This window comes from Leuciscus leuciscus, assembly GCF_965113295.1.
Source record: "Leuciscus leuciscus genome assembly, chromosome: 14".
Taxonomy (NCBI): domain Eukaryota; kingdom Metazoa; phylum Chordata; class Actinopteri; order Cypriniformes; family Leuciscidae; genus Leuciscus; species Leuciscus leuciscus.
The window spans coordinates 17,840,760-17,864,268 of NC_138738.1; the positions used below are offsets into that span (position 1 = coordinate 17,840,760).

Consider the following 23,509-nt stretch of genomic DNA (forward strand, 5'->3'; position numbering starts at 1 on the left):
ATCAGTTTTAGATGTTGTTATGCTGTTATGTAGATGCTATGCTGTTAATAAAATTTCTAATGAATTATTTTTTTTATTATCAAAAATTGATGAATTAAATTTTCTTCAGTGTTCATTAACTTTTGGAGCCAATAGTGTCAGCTGCCATTCTAAACAGCAGGCACATACAGGGTTAAATGTGAGGAGTTTAAGTCTGGAACAGTACACTCTTCTTACACAAGCTATACACCCAGATTGTCTTTCACCCATTTGACCAATTAAGGCTAGTTTACCCATCTAGTGTGAATTTGTCCCTCTAAATTACCGTTATTTTAGTTTTCAATCATTTGTGATGATTGCCAAATACTTTTAAATGGCACTGAGAGTCAGATATCCATATACTCAGACGTTAAGTCATGTCACTTGACTCTAAGACTGAGACGTCTCTCTGAATACGGGCCCCATTTTATCAGCGAACAGCGAGAGGGGGGTTTGTGAGGTAACGATTTTTTCGCCTCGGTCTACATGGACAGTAGTGTTACGTCAGTGTGTCCTCTCTATTGACATTCTCTTTATGTTCTGTGTAGTGGGTGTGGGAGGTTTAGTTTGCATATGCAGTGTCTGGCAGCGACTCTTTTTAGAATGAGAACACACGCACACTATGAATGCTGACGTCAAACAGCGGCCGTTAGAAATGGATATCACCAACATGGATATCTCAGTCATACATTACAAACGTGCTGATTAAAGCAATTTTCCCAAAGGAGTTCCATGAGACAAAGAGGCAGTGAGAGGCGAAATGAACTCCCTTAGCATGTTTTTTCCTTATCCTAGCCTGTAGTTTGTGTAGAACCATCAGTGTTTGGGCTTGGCAGGACTCATTACAGTGACATTAAGCTCAGCGGCTGCAGGTCTTGGTACTGTTTTTTTTTTTTTACTGTTTACTGTACTGCTTTTTGACTGTTGTTTTTTTTTTACTGTTTTTTTTTTTTTGTAACGTCCCGTCCCAAACTCCGTGTCCCATACCACGTGTCCCGTCCCGTCCCATTGATGGTACTCAAAAAATAATTTCAAGGTTGGCAGGTCTGTTTTATTAAAATTTCTCACTTCAGACGTTTTCATACCGACCCCAAACTTGTTTCAAATGAATCACAAAGCAGACATCATATCTAGATAAAGCTAAAGAAAGGATTGCCTTCATGTGCTTTTTCAATGTCAACAAGATAAGGATAATAACTAACCAGCAAGAGTCTCTAAATATGCCAAAGCTTAAGAAAGGAAATCACATGTTACAGCGCTGTCTTTATTTGAACCAAAACACTCATTTTGCCTGAGACTTTCTCTCATAACAATGTGTGGTCGCTTAATACTCGCTCTTTGTTTAAACTGTGTGGTCTTCAACAGGTTCCAGGCCACTGAAATGGAAATCCAGAGATCAAAATGGAGGTGACAAGATGGGTGTGGCTGAGGAAACCCAATTTATTTACATTTAGATAACCCATCCCCCATGGGCTGAGATTGGGAGTTAGATTTCCTACTGGTAGAGATTAGCAGAGGACAGTAGAGCCGCCGGGGCTTGTGTCCTCAGGAATATTTCATTTCATCACGTTCCATTTTAGCCTTAGCCAGTTGGCCAGCTGAGCTCTGAATGAGAAGCACATGTGAGCGCGAATTGAAGTCAAGACCTGGTATTAGTCCAACATTCTGCTGAAAGGGCATTGAAATATAAACTCAAAGTAAACTCAGCCAAGACCCCTTGAACTTCTGTCACGCTGTAATGGCAGGGGAGGAGTATTTGTTTAACATTTGTGCATCTTTGTAAAGGTGATCATATTTTTTTTTAAATCGCTCACACTGTTATACTCAATCAGTCCCATTTTGTTGGTCTTTATGTGGGACTTTCGTATCTCTTGTTACCATTTGGCTGTTTTTTGTAGTTTTTTGCTAAATGACAGCATGCCTAGAATGCTGAGCAGCCTGTTCTCTGTCAGACTGGTGTTAATGTCAGGTTGAGATGAGCTTGACCAGAGAAAATTAAAGCTGGTTGGTTTCACACAAATAATGTCACAATTCTGGATTGCACTGGTATTTAAATTCTGTCCAATACAGATAAACACATAATTATTTTTATACTATAGCTCACTCTTTGATTTTTTTTTTTGTGTGCAAAACGTATAACTTATTTACACCTTAAAGGTTTATAGTAGAACATATTACGTGTACATAGCACAACATAATACTATTCTAATGAACTAATATGCACATTTTAGTGGTTAATAAGGTTACAATTTAGCAAAAGAATTTCTGACAGTGATAACTGTTAAATAACCAAAAAATATAGTACTTTGTCTATATAAATAAAAAATAAAACACAAAAAAATTTAATTAATCATTCTTGTTTCAAGTGTTACAAGTGAAGTTAGTCATCGCAGCGTTATAATGTACAGTACAAAAATTGATATTCATTTTGAGATTTGCTAAAGATGACATTTTAGAGTCGGCATTAAACGGTTGCTGCGATAGTCTTTTCTTTCCTATTGTGACGTATATCCAAGCGGGAAGGAAGTCGACCGGAAGTTGAAGCCGGCCGCGTGCCACCATCTTGTAGCAGAACTTCACCTGCTGTTAGCATCCCATTGACTCCCATTCATTTTGGCGTCACTTTGACAGCGAATAACTTAACATCTGAGGCGTTTGAAGACTCCATTTGTCCATTATTTATTTCTAAAGAAACACGACAATGTATAAAATGCTCCATTACCTTGTAGCTTACGTTATGGCCCAGTAAAAACAGTTTTTGTAAAAGTAGGCTAACGATTGCGTCATAACCACGCGACTCTCTGTCGCACAGTAGAGAGATTACCGTATTGACGGGAGGAGAAGCTCGCGGGCAATCGGGGAGACGTGGAGGCAAAATGACAAAATAATTAATCAGAATACCTAGCAAAAGTTTCTCCTGCTCGTAGCTCATGGACAGCTCCTACTCACGCTCTCCGTCTCTGCAAGATTCGGAAGGGAATGATTCAGATTTCTCATGCCACAGCCACTAGAAGACAGACGGGTTGCTCACGTCACATCTACGTCGTCAAGCTCGGTTTGAGTCTGCGCGTCAGGAACGGAAGTCCTAAAAAATCGCTGAAAATGGGCTTCACTTGCCTCAATTGAGTTCCAATGAGATGACTCTGTCCATTTCTTATACTGTCTATGCGTATATCCGAGTTAAAAGGCTTCTCAAACAAGAAAAAAATTTAAGGCGGGACTTGATATTTTGTCCATCGGGAATTGGATCATTGTGGATCATTGCTGTGATGTCATATGAGTGACAGGTTGATCCCTCCCTCATGCCAGTAAACACGTCATCATAGAAGAGAATAGATGTCGCATACATGAATTTAAAAAATAAAGATGGGCACGGACACATTATTATAATAAATACTGCAATATTCCATAAAAACAAGAATTGTTTTGATTTCATACCGACCTTGAGTGTTAGATGACGGCAAAGATAATCTAAATGTAAAGGATAAAGATAATCTAAATGTAAAAATAGTCCGAACAATTATAGGATATAATTAATATATATGGATATGGGTAAACAATTATATATCCAGAATGGTACCAATATATTGATCATTTTAATGCTAGCCTAAAAATTTCCAATCAAGTTTAAGTTGAAAGTTAAGTTTTGTGTGCCTCTGAAGTGACTCTGACATAGAACTATTTAGGAAGTTTACTGATGTTGCAGTAATCTGTTTGAGTGACATGAACAAGCACATGCGAGTAACCTGATGCCCTGGATAGAATGTGATGTTATGTGATCTCGCAGCAGCGTTGGGCATGAGTAACCATCACAACACATGCATCATCACCTGTTCTTTTATCCAAAGGAAACACTGTTTCAAAGCATGTGCTCCATTGCTCTAACAAACTAACCCATCACAGAGCTGTTGTCACATTATGTTTTGTTTCCATACAGGAAATTGCACGCCACCTTCGGCCCGCCGCTTTACGAGCGCTCTACGGCAAAAACAAAGTGCAGAATGGCATTCACTGCACAGACCTACCAGAGGATGGGATTCTAGAGGTGAGCTCATGCAAATCCCATTCAAACTCAATGTTATGCAAGAGACACAGTCACGTTTTGTCTCGGGCCTCGTTTTACTCGCTTTGAGGATGTTTGTTTGCCTTCAAAAATATTTCTGGATCCCACAAATGCTAATGAAGCCCAGAACAAAATGGCATCCAGGTCTCATGACTGTCCGCAGTGGGCAGAGGCAGACCTACAGCCCAGCGTGTCTCACAGGAAGGGATGCAGGCGGATAGAGTCGGTTTGGTAGAAGGGGAAAAAAAGGCTTTGTTATGCCAGGGAGTGGGTTTGGCCCGGTGGACGTCATTGTTGTGCACAACTCCTGATCTGTCCAGCCTCCCAGCACAAATGGCCCCTTGTTAATCATTTGCCTGCTGACCGACTCACCCATGACATTCCAAGAGCTCAGGCCTCACAGAGGCCCAGCACAGACGCCGGCTGCCGTAACAGGCACAATTCAAGGGAAAGTCAATTGTTTGAAAGTAAAACAAGCTGGCGAGCTGATGCCGAGGCCTGATGAAGTGCTAAAAGTGCATCACAGATTAAATCAGGTTTATCTATTATGATGGGCTTTGTCATTTTTTAGATGTTCTATTTAGGTGTGTGCAAATTCATGTACTTATCCACTATTCTATGCCTGTTGAATGTTGGACACTTTATGCATTCAACTGTCGCAGCTTTTTATTACGTAACAGTGGGGCTTTCAGACTCCAATGTTGGATGACAAAATAACCTTATAAAATTCATAGATTAGATCAGGGATGGGCAACGTCGGTCCACTGTCCTGCAGAGTTTAGCTCCAACCCTAATCAAACACACCTGAACCAGATAATCAATGTCTTCAGGGCATTACTAGAAGGCTACAGGCAGGTGAGTTTTTATCAGGGTTCCACGAAGAGCCTTTAACATCTATGGAACCTTTCTATTCTACAAAAGCTTCTTTAGAGTGGAAAAAGGTTCTTTTAAGAACAATTCTCTTTTAAGAACAATTCACTGAAAGGTTCTTTGGGGAACCACAAGTGGTTATATTGCATTTCTGTGAAAAACCTCCTTTTTTAACCTTTATTTTTAAGAGTGTAGGGTACATAATGTGATATGTGGGATAACTATTGTGTTTTGAAGGAAGATTGGACTGAATTGTGGGAATTTCTGTTTTGCAGGTCCAGTATTTCTTTAAGATTTTAGATGGGTGAAGCAACTGTGAGAGATGTCCGTCCAGCTGTTATTTAAATAAAGACCACTTTAACAACACCTCAGTTGTCTGTCCATTTATTTCTTCTTAGGTCTTACCCAGATTTAAATAACATTACAAGAGCAAATGCAACTCTTGACAAGTGTTCTGATGTCCAACAATGACTTTTAAGAACTTTAAACACAAACAAAATATCCTATTACATGGGGTACTGCTTTGCATCTGATAGGTTTCTAACCTTTGACCAGTGACTTTGGTATTTGGATTCATACATTACACTCTCTCCTTCTGAAAAAAAATTGTACAACTGCATAAATATAAAATTCTTCCACCATGAAAATGGCAAAAACATTCATTAGAAAGTAACACCACAGCATGTGATGTCTCCAGAACAAAAAAAAAAAAAATTAAAAGCACTGAGTTGCCATGGTGACCACTGGCCACTTCAGTCCTTCACACTAGACACACAGTTCTACACTTAATAGTAAAGAAAAATAAAAGCCTTACACAGAATTTTCATTAGCCCCAATTTCCCAAATTGCAAGAAGATCAAATAAAAAGTCAAAAGGTGATGTAAAAACATTCCCCACAATCAATGAAAAACAAAAGATGCAAAGAAAAAGGAAAAAGGAAAAAAAAAGGTTTGAACGGAGTGCAGTCACTTACACACACACACACAGACCTGGGGAGTTCAGAGCGTACCATGCCAGTATTTTCAGTTTTTAAGTAGACGAATACGTACATTCACACTCAACCTCTCTCTCATACACACACACACACACACACACACACACACACCTTGGACCGCTAAGTCTTTCTCACATAAGACAACAGAAATTACAACATGGCTTGGAAAGGACCATTGTATGAGACTACTGCACTGCACACTCCATAAAATATAAAGAGACCACACTAGGCAGAAATACTCAGGGGACAGAAACACTGCTCGCTACATCAGTAGTGGAATTATAATTTACAGTAATAAATGAACGTCCCATGGCTCACGGAATATTCTCATTTACAGTAGAATAAATACTTTACTATTGCTACTCTTCCTGTAATTTACATTCTAACCCTAGACATGCAGAGAAAGCTAGTGTAAAGCGTACAGATTAAGTGTAGGTCCCGTATGTTGTGAAAGTTTGTTCAAGACTAGTTGTTGTTGTTGCTTTTTCCAATTGAATTTGTACTCGTCTTTGTTTATTCATCTAAATTACTGTGTTTTGAAATGGGCAGAATAAAAGTGCTATTTTCATAGCTAAGGTCATGACTTGATGTTGATTTTGATGTCAAAACGTCCCTGAGAACGGTCCTTCTCGCTGTAATCGATGTTCTGTCCGTATACTTTACACTCTATGCGCATGTCCATATCCTTCGTGATGTTTTGGAACTTGATGGCCACCAGAGGCTGGAGGTAATGGGGCTGTAGCAGCTTGCCGTAGTAAGGATAATACTGGAGGGGGAAACCAGTACCCATCCCGAAGTAATCGACCGGTCCGAGCTTATCTGCTTCCTCTTCTCTCTGTTGACAAGCATTACTCGTGTTAGATCATTCACTGGAGCACTATGAGACATTGAGTTTAACCTCACTGAGTATATTTCTTTGATAAAGGCCTGTTCACACCAAGGACCATAACTATAGTAGCCTCCACACCAACGGATTATTATAAGCGTGCACCTTTATGTCGTCTGCTGCTTTAAATGTGCGGGCCTTTTAGACTGGATTCTGATTGGCTATCAATGTTTTTATCATTCATCAGCTTGAAAAAATCATTTTAAAAGTGATTCCAACGATGTTGTTCTTCTAAGTCATCGGTATAGTTGTAGTGTGGACTTCCCTTTTCTCACAGAATAAGAGTGATTATCTAAACTTTATAGTTCTCATTATAGTTGCCTTGGTGTCATGGGGATTAAAGGGATAGTTTCCCCAAAAATGAAAATTCTGTCATCATTTATTCACCCTCCAAACCTGAATTTCTTTCTTCTACTGAACACAAAATATAATAAATATTTTGAAGAATATGGGTAACCAAACATTTGTTGGGGCCCAGTGACTTCCATAGTATGGGGGGAAAATACTATGGAAGTCAATGGGGCCCGTCAACTGTTTGGTTACCGACATTCTTCAAAATGTCTTCTTTTTTGTTCAGCTGAAGACAGAAATTCATACAGGTTTGGAACAACTTGAAGGTGAGTAAATGATGACAGAATTTTCATTTTTGGGTGAACTATACCTTTAACACTTGACTGGCAAAAGAGTAGGGATGATAATGCTGATAATGCTATTCTGGCACATAATTGTAATAATTTTGCTATAGACGATATTATAAATGCATGCACAATAATAAAAAGAAAATCTCTAAAATCAGACATTAACCAATATGTTACCAATATATTGTGCATCTCTACACAAGAATGCTATTTTACCAAGATGTGTTTTAAGTATTTCGTTACCTTGCTTGAGCAGTGGATTGGGATCAGATTGTTCTGAAAGTTAGGGCGGGCTGCCTCAGGGATACTGTCATTCGAAGCTGGAATCTGAGGAGAGAGAGATTGGCAAGTTTTGTATATGGCAATCCCAATATTAAGGTAAATGTTGCCGCAGGCTAAAAAAGCAATTGACCTATATATATGGCAATAATATAGACAAGATAATCTTGAACGAAAAAAATTAAATGCTTTTTTTTCTCTACATCCTGCTTATCTTGGAAAACTCACCCGTGGTTTGAAGAACACAATTCTATTGAGTTTAACGATGAGGCAAGGCTTGCCGTCACTGAAGCCATATGATTTGTCATTTTTGCCTGAGCATTCCTTCAGCAGTTCTCTATTGAAGCGGCAGGCCTTCCTTATGCCGTCAGAGCTCTCCAGTTCTCCACGATCCTTATAGGTTTGGGGTGAGTCTGAACATGAAACGCATTAAGGCTTATTAGTGACTTATACAACTGTATTGCTTGGCATTACTACAACAGTGCACAGGCATGCAGGACAGCAACATGGGTCAAAGAAAGCCCCAATTGTCTACCTAAGCAGTGAACTGTTGACTTGTGAATGATTATCATTTGACAGAGCTGGACAGTGATGTAGGAGGTCACTTCCTTGACTGAACCCTTTTTATACATATATTTTTTTTTTACGATTGAAAAATATATATTTTTATTACAGAATCGATATTCATTCAAATTAAATTGCTTTATTTTTGCCCTTGCTTATAGATGAGGTTGACAGAAGTTAGACACTTTCGTTTCAACCGAGGATGAAAGCGTGAAAGCGTCGTGAGACTGAATGCATTGAAAAGCCCTCGCGAGGCTCGCATATGACGCGCAGCACCACTCATATGCTGAGAGAGAGATAAGACAGTAGAGCTGCACGATTCATCTTTAAAAGACTGTGATCTCGATTCAAACACCCACGCGATCTTCTTCCATTTCGTCTGTTTATTAAACCTTTGACAAAATCATATCGTAACTGACGCAACATTCAAATCTGTGTTGGTGCTGCCGCTGACCCAGAGAGAGTTGTCATGAAACAGCAGTCGTTTCCTCTTAGTATCATTATTTCTGTGATACAATAGTTCAAATAGTTCAGAAAGCTCTCAGATTTCATACAAAATATCTTAGATGAACAAAGGGATGATATGAGGATGAGTAATGAATGACATAAATTTCATTTTTGGATGAACTAACCCTTTAAGAACTAAAAGCTTGGGTTTATTGAGATGTATATAACTTAAAGATGATCTTAATACTTATCGTACTTCCGCACTCTTCAAATTTGCTGACATCCGTCTGCTTATCCTCATCGTATTTGACCAGTAAGTCTTCGATATTTTTCACATATGCAGAGTAACTACCTTCGTCCTTCATAGAAAAGCTGAGCTCTGCTTTTTCCGGGCGTGGGGAGTGTGATAAGCCTGTAAATAAAATGGAGAGGTTAAATGTGGCCCAAGCAACTGGTGTTGTGAACATTTAGAAGAGTGATTTTCCCTCCAGCTATGAGAGCAGTGAATGCCAGGTCCATTCATTATCATGGAAGTTTGCTATTCAGATTCCCAGCTTGGCAGTAATTTTCCACCACGAACGTAAGGCCACAACGGGGCGTGGCGTGAGCGGAGCAAGCAGAGGAGAACAAGCAAACGGAAACCTTATATTTTCTGTAATGCCAATTTTTGTTTCAACAGCCTGGTAATGAATGACCTTCCATGCGTGTGCTGCATCTGGTGTAAAAGATGAGCTTCTGGCTTATTTGCACATGAGAGAGTTACATAGACGTTGTTTAATTCACTTTTAAGACTCCGGTTAGAGCTTGCGAAAGTCTCCCAACCTTCCCCCTCCTCCTCCTCTCCACAACTTCACGTGCTACTGTCACACAATGGAAACTTTTAGCCCCTAAGAGGGAGGCGGGACTTGAACGCAGGCAGCATGTCACTTCTATGTCCGGCCTTCTTTGCAGCGAATAGCTGTACACCATGGTGATCTCCACTTCATTCCTACTCACGTTGTTTCTTTTTAGACTTTGGCGTTCAAGGGCCGCCTCTCTTAAAGGGGAAAAGGCTCTTCTTGGCAGAGGCATTTATGCTCAAAGCCTTCACGAATACATCTAAATGTAATGCCAAGGCGGGAGTGTGCACTGTGCAAACATTCACTGACATGGCTGGTGTGGTGAATGGCTGGCAGTGGAGCAACGGGCAACCTAACAGGGATTATGGAAACTGCACAATGCTCTCCTCTGTTTCTTTTCCCCATTTTTAGCCTAAGTTCAATATCAAGACAATCTTTTTTGTGCCTGTTGTAAACTAATTCAAAGGTATGTTTAAGCTCACAAATGCTGATAACATCAACCTCGACTTAAATACTACAAGACATACCAGTTCAAAGACATGCGATGTGGATGAGGAACAACAATGCTGTTAGAACTCAAACGGGAAGCCTCGTCATTCTGGCCGGGAGTGTGAAGGTCAAAATGGCTTTCTGAGTGTGTCTCTCCTTCTACTCCCTCACACTCCTACCACCTCCACTCATTCTCTCCGAGGTCAGGCAGACCTTTAGAGCCGCCCAAATGTCAGGGTTTACAGAAGCACGATTAACTTGCTTTTACGTACAAATAGTACCCAACCTCTGAACACTTTTGGGCATGTCATATCTTCAACATCAACCAATCTGGTTTGTTACCTGGGGGTGCAACCCTGTCCTGGTATGTGGGCTTGTAGTTGCTGAGAGTCAGAAGCATGGCCTGGATGGTGCCAATGAAAATTCCAGCCAAGCAGCCATAGAAGATAACGTAGAAGCTGAAGATTTTGACTGCAAAGAAAAATGTATAGCATGAAATCAATGGGATGTTTTAGAGCACATATACAATTGCATTTAGTTTCCACAAACACAAAACTCAAATGTTTAAAATGTATCCACATTCAGTCCACATTGTTTTGAAAAGCATTTAACTGTACCCTATGTATGAGGAATAAAATGAGAAATAAAGTTGGCATGACATAAAAATTCACCTCATCTATTATTTTCTTTACATGTTATAGTTTTTTCTGTGAATGACTCATCCATGCACACATTGCATTTTTTTTTTTTTTTTTTGACGATGTATTTTTAAATCAAAATGCCAAAAGCAATATGGAAGCTTGGTTACTTGCCCATTTTTATTGAACAATTCGGACTTTTTTTCCTCAGAATTGCTGACTTTATAACCCACAATTGTGAGTTCACAATTCGGAGAAAAAAGTCAGAATCGCAAGATATGATCTCACAATTGCAAGAAATAAAGTTTATATGAGTTTATATCGCACAATTTTCACACAGAATTGCGAGTTAATAGGGGTGGGGAAAAAATCGATTCACATTTGAATCGTGATTCTATCTTCTACCGATTTGTATTGATTCACAAATTTCAAAAATCGATTCTTTAAAGTGTGACATTTCTTTAACTTTGCAGTACAACTTAAAATTATTGAGCCGTTAGAGTGTTATTAATCACAATAACCCCTGAAAAAGGGCTCAAAGCAGGGCTTTGATTTTTTCCAAATTCAGTTTTCTTTCACAGCTTGCATGGTCAAATACACACACAATATCAAAATGCACATCTTGTGGAGTATTCACGTAAATACAGTCTGTCCTACGCGAACGTAAACAGCTAGGAGAAAATTGGATGTGTAACAGTAGGCTATATTAGATCCGTGGATTCATTCTTAAAGCGACAGCAGCCTCATAAACTGTTGCCGTCTGTTTCTGTTTGTTTATTTATTTATTTTATTTTTTTATTGTAGGCCTATTTGTTCTATTTTTGGTAATTTGCTTCTTTGTTCCTATTTTTAATAACAAAAATAAAATGTCCTGCCTTGCTTGATTACAGAGACTGTCAGTCATGTGTGTAATGACTGGAGTCAGCTTAAATGGAATTTGTTTTATAATATTGGGTTGAGTAAAATGGGAAGAAAAACAGGTTCACATTTAATTTAGTGAATACAATTTAGTGAAAATAGAATCAAATCTATGCATATATCCAATCAAAATTCAATTCAAAATCGAGAATCGGTTTTTAATTGAATCGTGATTCGTGACCTCAAGAATCGATTTGAATCGAATCATAAGGTACCAAAAGATTCCACTACGAGTTAATATCTCCAATTCTGACTTTATTGAATGATTTGAATCTTTATAATTTTCCTACTCGCAATTGCGAGTTTATATCTCACAATTGTGAGAAAAAGTCAGAATTGTGACATATAAGCTCAAAATTGCAAGAAAAAATGTCACAATTACCTATTTTTTATTCTGTAACAGAATCAGGCTTCTATACAGTATGTAAACTACTGAGAATAAAGATAAACAAACCCCAGTCAGCTGTCTTCTGAGATAAGTGACTTGTGAAACGCTAAATTAAAATATTATTTAAGAAATCATATTTGAGAATTATTTTTTAGAACATGTATCTGATATGCACTGATTGTGTCTTTAATTCAGTTTTACTGATCATAAAAAATATATATTTCCAATAATATGCAAAATACCAACCAGATATACATGCCAGAAATGAGAAATGTGGGTCTTGGGGCCATTCTAATTTTCCAAACTGAGGTAGCCAGCTGCCTTCTGAGCCCAGCCATTTCATGCAAAGTTGCCAGTAATCATGAAACAACCCAAACTTTCCTGTCTAAAGTAACTGCGACAACAGAAATCCCAGTGTCTGTGGGACGCAACAGCAGAATGCGACCTGCAGAATAGCATTCCTGTCTGTCAGTTACTGTGGTAGTATGTGGGCTTCATTGAAAGCGGCCCCCAACAACCACTTCAAACCAGTCGCCACCAAACACAAGGGTCGGTTTGTCTGTGTGTGTGGATGATGGGGTTATACTTCCTTTCCTTCAGCCCTGGCATTAAAACCTTTGCCGCCTCTAAAATCTACAGGAAACACATTCAAGTTTGAATACAGTCCCACAAACAATAGTTTTACGTGTCATACTCTCAGTGTGGGCAGAGGAAGAAGCTTGTCCCTGAGGGTATAAATAATAGGATGTCTGTTTTTAAACTACTATGTATGTTTAAAGCCTTATTAAACCCACTTTCACGAAGAGTAAGAGTAATGCAAACAGTGAACGCAACGCCTCTATTGGCTGTTAACTATGTCATTCAGTCTCTCACACTTCTCATTGGTTTCCCTAAGGCTTCACTAAAACCAATAATCATGTAACAATACGTTTTATTTTCATGTAGTCTCCAGTTACAGTATTTTGCGGGCAGCAGCCTGAGTGGAAAACTTTCCATAAACAATTATTGCCGACGGCAATAGAGAATGAAAGGTGTTAAATCGATATAATAAAGTCCAAAACTCCTCTTTAAATAAATAAATTTCAAGCTCTAATGAAATAATATGCGTCAGTGAAAATACTTCCTCTACCGCTAGCATCTCCTTACTCTCTCAACCCGGACGGTTTGTTTGTTCGCGTTTGCCAAATTCGTCTAACCAAACTATAAACACGTTAATTTAAAGTCTAAGATTTTACGAAAACTTTACGAAACGTGTCGCAGACATTTCTATTCATTTTAAAATGAAACTTCAAGCACATAGAGAGAGCCTAGCTGGCTAAGCTACATGTGACGGACTCCCACATGTGTAAGACTCAAACCTGTGTTTCATGATCTTTCCACCCGTTTCATTGGTTAACTACGTGTTTTAAACAAGTTATTGAGTCTTATTAAATATTAAAATAATTGTATTATAACGCGTGGTTAGTGGATAATGTAACTTTTTAATAACAGCCATTTGCAAATGTACATACATCAGGAGGGCAGAGATAAACATAAATGTTAACAACTGATAAAAAAAATAAAAAATACTATCAGCTACAGTCTCCAGCTTTAAATGCCTATATTAAAATGGCAAACTCCGCTGATATATATTTACAACAAAGGCAGGAAGATGAATCAGTACTAATAAGCAATTATTATTACAATACCACTAACTGTAGGCCATAATCTAAACCAGTCAAATTACTTGGAGTCACCTTGACGAAAGAAAATAGTCACCAGCACAAGCACACTCATGTCATCTGTCTATGACTGAAATTTGCTGTTTTTTGTTGTTGTTGTTTTTTTTTTACTGTGAAAATGTTGTTTCCATCCATGCCACAATCACTTCTACTCGATTTCCTTAGTAACAGTTAGTTGATATAAGTAAAATGAACTGATCACTCCAGGTTGTAACTTTGAAACCATTTTGATGCTTACAAATCTACAATCAAAATTACATTTTCTGTTTTATTGGTTGGAAAATTGCAAATTGTCCTTGCTGACCATTTCAGATGTAGCTGACTGACATATTTCCTACACAGTAATAACATCCGTATAACAACGACCTTCAAAATAACCTTGTTTCTTTTCAAACACCCCCAGCATGGACCTAAACGTTAACATTTAAGTAACCAATTTATTAAATATAAAAATATTTTGTGTAAAACACTGTTTTCATATTTTTTCCATTCATCCGTCGATGCCATTTCACCACCTTGTGGCTCATCGCGCGTATGATTCACTGATCAGTCCTTCTATTAACGTTACATGACTATAACTCGAGTCTTTCGACACACTCTATGCACTAGAACACTATTTATCAATTAGCTTCGTTTATACGAATACTTCAATCAAAAATGATAATCTAGTTATAGCAGCAAGGCGCCATCTCGAGGCGTTTTTCCCCCCTTGAAAACGAAAGTCACGACGCAGTCAGTCAGATCAAACAGGTGCTGAGTTTTTCCAAAGTCTGGAAACACGCTGCTGCCGTTTCCCCTGTCTTTAACGTTGGTACATATCAATATTAACATATAATAAAGGAGAACAACTAGTTTAATCCAAGAGAAGAGGCGCTGATGAAACAATCTTGAGAACACTTACACCAACTGCCGCCTGTGCGTCCTAAAAATTCCTTCTTGTCAGAATTCCAGATAAAGCTCTTCCATCCACCGTCACCTTCTTTTTTTGCAGACATTTTCGGTATTTAGTTCCCTTTTTGGTGGTGTTTGAGCGGGCCTTGTGGACTTTACAGCGATGTTGTCCCCTTCCTTAATGTTGTAAAAAAGGACAAAGTCGTACCCGGTACCTTTGGTTGTACCCACACCATATATAGTCGAGGCTAGACTCCGCCCATCGGCTCTTTTAATAAGTTACCTTCAAAAGAGGGAGGGCAGATTTTGACCAATCACAAGCCGCCTTGCTTTTGCGTAATAACTCGTAAACGGGGGTGGAATTCATACTCTCGCTTGAGCAGTTCAGTGCTGTTTCTTTCAAACTCTAAACTGTGTGCTTTACTCAAAATTATAGATTATCTCCTTTCCTTATCCCATGAATTCATGTAATACGTAAATCCATCGATATATTTTGATTGTTTGAACGACAATAAAGTACCAAAGTGCTTTTTGAACATGTAAGGCCTGTCATAGTACAACTGTCAGGGTTTTATGGGCATGTATAATGGTGGTACCATGTTATTCTTGGAGAGTACCATATATTATAAATACCATTATACATTATTTCATGTCAGAATACCATGGTACTGACATCTGATACCATCACTGTAACATGTAGGCCTACTGCCTATTTTTTGAAAGTGGATAGCCTGTTTCTGCAGATCAACTGATCAGAAAACAATTTAAGTGGTTGAATAAAATGTATAATATTTGTTTTAATCATAATTTACTCAAGTGGCATTTATGAAAGTACAGATGGCGCTATGATACAAAGCACACTTTCTTCTCTTTGTGGGTCTTCATTACAGAGATAAAATGTGTGTGTTGTTAAGGGGAGGAATCATTTTCCCAGTAACCTGTTTTGGAATACTCAAGTTCAAGTATGTGATCTGCGCTCCATTCAAGGTCATTTGTGGGAGGCAGCAGAAGCAGAGGTGAACCCACCTACACCATGTACACATGCACTGAGCCATATAGAGTTTCAGTCTCTCAATAGGGTATTTAAAAAAAAACAAAAAAACTTTTCTTTCTCATAAACCATAGACAAGCTCTAACAAGTGCAGGTATTAGTTCCTGCACACTGGGATTACTGGTTCTTTCTTTGAGTTTCGGGGGTCTGTTGACCCCAAAGCTCCATTACAGTTAGGCTACATTTAATTAATAAGTTAAATGTAAATATGAATGTTTGGCACTTGAGTGATATAATAATGTGATGTTAGAACACCGTATGCTTAAACTGTTGCATCTCTTAATAAATCATCATGCATAAATAGGTGTATGTATTGTTGTTGTGGGTGTGGAGCTTCAAACATGTACACACAGGTGCTTCCACTAGGCTAATTACCTGTAATCCATATAATTCATCTCACTGCAACACCTTTCAGTTTCTTTTGAAGCCCGAGGTATACTTTCATTGAGAAAAGAATGAATGCATTATCAATGAATCCCTATTATAGTGGTCAATGTTGTGAATGATCTAAAAGGATTGATAGATTCATAAAATCAGTAACACTTTTATTAAAAATGTTAGGTACAATGCACTCATTGTGTTCATGTTGCATTGCAAAACTATTTTGCTGCTATTGAGGTGGGATATGGGTAAGGTTAGGGACAGGTTTGGTGGAATGGTTAGGTTTAAAAGTGGGTTAAGGGGCAAGGGGAGGGTCAATAGTGTAATTATAGATGTAATTACAAAAAATGAATTACAGCTGTAATTACATGCAGGATTTTAATATATAAGTTAAGTACAATGTAAAAACATGTACACAATAATCAAATTGTTAATTCAAATGTTACTACATAGTTAAAGACACTTAATATAAAGTGGGGCCTAAAATCCTTACGCTTATACAAACATATATTTGTAATTTTAAAGGGATAGTTCACAAAAAAACGAATCAGTCAACATACATTTTATGCATTTTTTTTCTTCTGCGTAACAAAAAAAGAAGATATTTGAAGAATGTTACGACTTGTTTTCTGTACAATGAAAGTCAGTTGGGTCCAAAATAACACTGGACGCCATTGACTTTCATTTTGTTGACCCAAAACACACACACACACACACACACACACACACACACACACACACACACACACACACACACACACACACACACACACTTTTCTGTGTTCTGCAGAAGAAGAAAAAAACATATTTCTTGCAATGGTTTGGAATGACATGGGTAAACAACGTGAGAAGATAATTTCCGTGACATAAACATCAACACATTTCTGAAGTCCTGCTGAGAAGGCAAGGGCTTAGTATTTACATAGATCAGGCTATTGGCAAGTCCTCTGGGATGTTCTGCATTCCAGTATAGGTTTGCTGATTGAATGTGGCAAGTGCATGAACTGCCAGATCCCAGTTCATCAACAATGCCATACCTGTGCAACGGCACGGAAAGATGGCATCTTCTTGAACACACTCGTCTGTTCCCCCTCCCTTTGACACTAAGTAAACTCTGCCATTACTTTCAGCTTCAAAACAACTCTTTAGCTGACAAGCTGAAGTGTAGATAGTGTGTTGAGCCCTTTGATGCCTGAACTATTCTTAGTGGTGGCTTTTTTCGGTGCCCTGGCTTTCCCTCCCAGCCAGTGCATCGTCGAGTATCAGCAGTGTTTTCTTGATCTGTGTGGAACACAGTTGTGATCCAATTAAATAAATCTAGCCTGATAGTTTCAAAGACTGCCTGGAGCTCTAGACGTTTTAGAAAGCATGAAGTTTGTGGCCTCTTTTGTGTTTATCTTAATGACACTGGCTCACATTGCCAGTAGAGAGTATGGATGGTGATAAGGGTTTTCCCCCCTGGCCTCTAATGTGCCATGGGATGGATATCTCTCAACCTCAGCTGACAGCGGTGTGCGCTGCAGTTACAGTAGTGTCAAAATTCAGTGTAGATGTATAAGAGCTACACTAAATGACAAAAGAGAGGGTGACAGAACATTGTAATGTTACTAAATGAAATGATAGAGGTATTCATTTGTGCCTATAGTGCATAATTGGTTAATTACTGTCTCAACAACACTCAAAAACTTCTGAATTTAGTATACTTTTTATATGTACTTTTGAAATATTTCTTTGGGTAAAACATTGCATCATGATTTTGGTGGAGCTGTAGACTTCTCATGTCACCTCTGTGTCATATTTACATAGAGCCTTTGCTCTGGAATGCAACCTCTGGCTGGAAAGTGGAACATTTTAATGACTAAGAATAATAAAATGACCACATTTATCCTCTCAGTGTAAACAGTTACACACCTGTAGTGTTTAGGCTACTTCTTGCTTCACGGATGAGTAGGGTTCATCCAAGTGAGCTGAAAAATATTTGTGTCCATAAAACACTGAGGGTATTTTCTCAACATATGATAAGCAACAGAACATGGTTAAAAGCTAACTTTAAAAAAACAAATTATTCACAGTTATTTATATTGATATATTAAAGGGGTGGTTGATAATGATTTCACTTTTCTAATTTTATGCATTTTTCCCCCTCAGGATTCTTTGATGAACAGAAAGTTCAAAAGAGCCGCATTTATTTATCTGCATTATTTATTGCTGTGTGTTTTACCTGCAGCCAGTAGGACACGGTATGAGTACAGCCCTGTAGTCATGGCCTTTATAATGAGAAACAACAGGTGTGGGGAGAGAAGAAGAAAAGAAGATGAAAGCATTTTCATTAGTGATCTCAGATATTTGGACCCCACTACGTAAAATATATGTACACTACAGTCAAAAGTTTTGGATCGGTAAGATTTTTTATGTTTTTAAAAGAAGTCTCTTCTGCTCGCCAAGGCTGCATTTATTTGATTAAAAAAAAAAAAAAAAAGAAAAAAAAAGTAATATTGTGAAATAGTATTACAATTTAAAACAGCTGTTTTCTATGTGAATAAATAGTCAAGTGTAATTTATTGTGATCAAAGCTGAAATTTTTAGCATCGCTACTCCAGTCTTCAGAAATAATTCTAATAGGATGATTTGATGTTCAAGAAACATTTTTCATTATTATCAATGTTGAAAACAGGTATTTACATTTTTATTTCAGGATTGTTTGATGAACAGAAAGTTCAAAAGAACAGCATTTATCTGAAATAGAAAGCTTTTGTAACATTAAATAAGAATTTGTAAGAATTTGTATTTTATTTTTTGGGGGGGAAGAAATAAAAGAAATCAATACTTTTATTCATCATTGATGTAAATTGATCAAAAGTTACAGTGAAGACATTTATACGGTAATGTTACAAAAGATTCTATTTCAAATAAAAGCTGTTCTTTTGAACTTTCTATTCATCAAAGAATCCTGGAAAAAAAATTGTACACAACTGTTTTCAACATTGATAATAATAATGAATGTTTTTTTGAGCATCAAATCCGCATATTACAATGATTTCTGAAGGATCATGTAAATATTTAACAATATTACATTTTTATTTTATTAAAATTTTTTGGGTGTTTTGAATCAAATAAATGCAGCCTTAGTGAGCAGAAGAAACTTATTTTAAAAACATAAAAAAATCTTGCCGTTCCAAAACTTTTGAACGGCAGTGTATATCAGTATTCTCACTGGTGCTATAACAACACAACTAGATGTTGTGCAAGCTGAGCATAGCAGGAAGCTGTTAGATGCTACTAAGATGTAGTTTCCGTCACGTAGGTTTATTCTTCTCTCCCGCCTCATGTTTCTGTCAGGTCGTCCTGGAGCCAGCAGGTCAGCGGGGGGGCCTGAACTCATCTCCCCACACACGATTAGAGGAGCTATCTAGGAAGCGATGAAGAGACAGCCAACACAGTGCGGGACACAGCCCGAGGGAAGTGTGGGCCAGACTGACAACAAAATCAATAACCCTCCTGCTCCAAAAAAAATGGCACGCTATTTACTGTATGGGCTGATTTACCATGACTTATATTTAATTATTGTGTGCATTTGTGAGTTTGCAGTTGATGCTGATGTGATTACCCCCCTGCTATGTAAATACATTGTGCCAAGTATATTCAGTAAAGGCATAGGCAATACTGTTGCCAGTTTAATAATCAGTTTTTTGTCGTTATCCATCCATCAGAGAATAATTAAATAAGTGCAATGAGAAGCATATAAGCACTCCTTGTCTCTCAAAGATCATCCACCATCTGATGACCTTTGTGTCAGTGAAAAGAGTAATTCATTCAACGCTAACTTAATCAAGGGTGCATCAACCTTTCGTATTAGTAAACAGAACACAGACATCACTGGAGCTTAAACAAAAAATCCTCTGCTATGGCAGATAGGCTCACTTAACTTTACAGGCTCGTAGGCTGCTCCACAGTGACATGTGAGAGAAACAAAAGTCAATATTGTGCTTTCAAAAGAGCAAGTATTACGATTGGTCTTGACATGAAGATAACCCACACCCCTCTGCGGTGAAAGCCACCGATAGGTGGAGAACACTTAGGCTCCGCCCCTTGAGTGGTGGCTGTTTTAATGAAGCTCTCTATTCACCAAGCCATGTGAGAACCCTAGTGGTTATGTGCTCACTAAAGGTCAGTGAGACAGAGGATGTCACAAGGTCATAGTAATCAATGGAGAAGAGTGAATGAAATATTTCTATTTTAAATTTAAAATATAATATATTACTGTGATGCAAAGCTGAATTTTCATCAGTCATTACTCCAGTCTCCAGTGTCACATGATCTTTCAGAAATCATTCTAATATGCTGATTTGGAGCTTAAGAAACATTGCTTATAATTATTAATGTTGAAAGCACTTGTAGAAAGCACTTTTTTTTGCAAATTCTTTGATTTTTGAGAGTTCAAAAGAACAGCATTTATTTGATTTAAAAAATATTGTTACATCATAAATGTCTTTACTGACACTTCTAAACAATTTATTGTGTCCTTGCTGAATAAAATAGTAGTTAACTGTTAATTATATATATTTTTTAAATCGTACAAACCCCAAATGGTAGTGGATGTAGTGTATTTAAAATGATGTAGGCTTACATTAGATGGCATCCAGTCATATCAGAGGCCTAGAAGCTGTTGTAGTAAAAGCTGGATTGCATCGCTGCATGTGGGGTCACATGACCAGTCGAATACTACTCATTTTATAAGACCCCTATTATCAGACACTTTCACTGGTAGAATTCTACCATGATTGCAAAAATAATTAGATTAGTATGCTATTCCGAATTCAGCACCATACACAAAAATAAAATAATCATGGATTGACTATAGTGCATTTCCATTTTGAATGATGCTGTATCCACACCAAGATGACATATCTGTCAGAACAACATTAATACGGATGACTGGGTGCCCCTGTAATGTCCATATAAAAAGACCAGGAGTAGAAGTACTGCACTGAAAGTCAAAATAAGCTGATATCAGGGCTCCTGATTCACAATAGTTGCCTGTGACTTCATGTGGATAGGAATGATAGGAACATTTACATGTATTCATTAGCAGATATTTTCCCCATGTGACTTACAAATGAGGAACTTTAAAAAAGCAATTCATCACAGAACCAGCAATATTCATGTTTTCTATAGTGAGGGCCTTTGGTTTGAGGTTTTTGAGCGGTAAGATGTCTTCAAGAGGTGCTGTCAGCTGCATCTTGAGGTCGATGACTCCTTAGTGTGCAAATAGTTTTGGTTTTAATGAAAGAAGGTTTAGGGCGAGACAGAGAGAAATGGCGAGAGCCTTCTAAAAGTCTTCTGAGGCGTGATTAGTTTCTAACCCATCATGCTCTTCTCTCCCATTATTCCCCTGTCAAGGCAGCTTACAGTAAAATGCCCTCCGCCTTCACAAAGGCTCTCGACACTTCTTCCAAGAAACCGTGATCCATTGCTCTAATGAGGTGGGTGCCCTGAGTCAGGCAAGTGCCTCTTTTTTTTTGTTCTTTTTTTTTTTTGAGAACCCTTTAATGCATGGTGGCCTTTTAACTCTTTTATTTTAATACATCAGTTAATCTCTCTTAATCAAAACAGATCTAGAAGAAAAACAAGCCCTTGCTCCATTAAACTGCACTGCATTATTTGTCTGGTACTTACACACACTAAATTCTTTACAGTGAATTTTATGTACCTTGAGATTTAATTGTTATTTGATAGATTATATTATAAATATTAAATATGATTTAGTAAATATTCTAGGCATTACAAAAACATCTACATCACATGAAAGATATACATTCATTTCTGAAAAATTTCCTTACGTGACATGCTACTCAGTTACATGACATTATCTCACATGACACTAGAGTCATTTCCTGTATTATGTAATGGAGTTGAGTATTCATAAACACAAGACTATGAAGTTAACAAAACATTTAAATGTGACTGTTGCAAACCTGGCAGATATCAGATTATTTACAGTATAATATTCATGAAGTCAGCCACTCTTTCTATGATGAAGCTATCAGAAAAGCTCTGCGCTTAAGCAAATTGGCATGATGTAGCAGAAATAGCTAACATTTAATGATGTATGAAGCTGGATCATGGGAGCATCAGTTATGTGATGAGTGGATGATGCCGCTGTCAGTAAAAAGCCCTGTTGAGTTTTGAAAGAAGTATCTTATGCTCACCACAAGGCATTTAAAAGAGACATTAAAAACAGTAATATTGTGAAAAAATATTACAATTTAAAATAACTGTTGTTTTTTTTATCGTAATATATTTTAAAATGCAGTTTATTCCTGCAATGGAAAAGCTGATTTTTTTCAGCATCATTACTCTAGTCTTCAGTGTCACATGATCCTTCAGAATCCATTCTAATATAATGCATTGGTGTTTTATCATCAATGTTGAAAACTGTAATGATGTAAACGTCTTTACTGTCACTTTTGATCAATTTAAAGTTTTCATTTATTTTCTTCTTTTTTCTTAAATCGTACTATGTATAAGCATATACAAAACAAGATGGAACTAGGCAAGCATAAGTAGTGCTGGTATGTACTATTTGGGTCAAAGGGGTGGTGATGGTTGCGTAGATAAAGCCACACAAGAGGGAGAAACCGCCGTTTTTCTCTTCCTGAAAGCGTGCACTGAAGAGACAGCGTAATGTATCATAACCACAAACACGCACTCACTCGTGCAAAACGGGTTTCCACAGCCACATGTTGTACCTTATTTGCAACGATATTTAATTGTTCAGGTTTCAAATGCTTGTCAGTAGCAGACGTTTTGAGGGACACATGACAATCATTGAAAAGAGAAATAAGGATTCAGTTTTGTTGTGGTGGAGATTATGATTTGCAGGGATGTAAATGCATCTCTTGAGTGATGTGCAGCTTTGCTGTGAGTAAATATATAATGCCCTTTTCACAAGATGTAAAATAAGTCTATGATGTCCCCAGAGTGTGTATTTCAAGTTTTAGCTCAAAATACCCCACAGATATTTTTATGTAGCATGTTAAAATTGTCACTTTTTGAGGTTGAGCAAAAACGCACTGTTTTTGTGTCTGTTCCTTTAAATGCAAATGAGCTGCTGCTCCCAGCACAGAGGGCCGAGCTTCAACAGCTTGTGTCCTTTTACCTCACACAGACATGTACTGAACATTTAAAAAACTTTTAGCCTTTTATGTTCAAATCAGAGTCAGAAAGATAGAGAGACTCAAGAAGAAGTGACAACATGTAGACAACATTTCTGAATGGTTAGTTGGTGAATTTATGTAGCTTATGTGTAGTTATCTTCTAGTCATTGATTAGCATATTCTGTCTATAAATCGCGTTGCCAGGGGCGGGTTTATGTACATTTTAGGGTTAGTGATGTCACTCACCCGAGAGGAATCTTGTGTAGTCCCTACCAGC

General features: G+C 37.8%; 2 protein-coding genes across 3 annotated transcripts in view; one reads left to right on the forward strand and one right to left on the reverse strand.

Moving 5' to 3' along the window:
- nme7 (NME/NM23 family member 7) overlaps positions 1 to 6,146 on the forward strand; it is a 35,842-nt gene extending 29,696 nt beyond the window's left edge. For both annotated transcript variants that reach the window (XM_082190371.1, XM_082190370.1), the window contains 2 exons: positions 3,956 to 4,063; positions 5,227 to 6,146. In XM_082190371.1, the coding sequence (XP_082046497.1) occupies positions 3,956 to 4,063; positions 5,227 to 5,259 (141 nt within the window). In that variant the 3' untranslated portion in view covers positions 5,260 to 6,146. The remainder of the gene's footprint in view (positions 1 to 3,955; positions 4,064 to 5,226) is intronic.
- Positions 5,320 to 14,868, reverse strand: atp1b1a (ATPase Na+/K+ transporting subunit beta 1a). Its single transcript, XM_082190376.1, has 6 exons — positions 14,654 to 14,868; positions 10,430 to 10,558; positions 9,016 to 9,171; positions 7,977 to 8,161; positions 7,713 to 7,796; positions 5,320 to 6,780 (listed from the first exon to the last, which is right to left on the reverse strand). Exons 1-6 carry the CDS (start codon positions 14,745 to 14,747, stop codon positions 6,523 to 6,525), a joined length of 906 nt encoding a protein of 301 aa, XP_082046502.1. The 5' UTR covers positions 14,748 to 14,868; the 3' UTR covers positions 5,320 to 6,522.
- Between the last annotated feature and the right edge of the window lie 8,641 nt (positions 14,869 to 23,509).

Excerpts from the sequence above, each read along its gene's own strand:
- atp1b1a (XM_082190376.1), bottom strand. The coding sequence starts at position 14,747 with ATGTCTGCAAAAAAAGAAGGTGACGGTGGATGGAAGAGCTTTATCTGG. Across the intron at positions 10,559-14,653 it reads ACGCACAGGCGGCAGTTGGT|TCAAAATCTTCAGCTTCTAC; the intron begins GTAAGTGTTCTC and ends TTTTCTTTGCAG. Across the intron at positions 8,162-9,015 it reads CAAATTTGAAGAGTGCGGAA|ACTCACCCCAAACCTATAAG; the intron begins GTACGATAAGTA and ends TTTCATGTTCAG.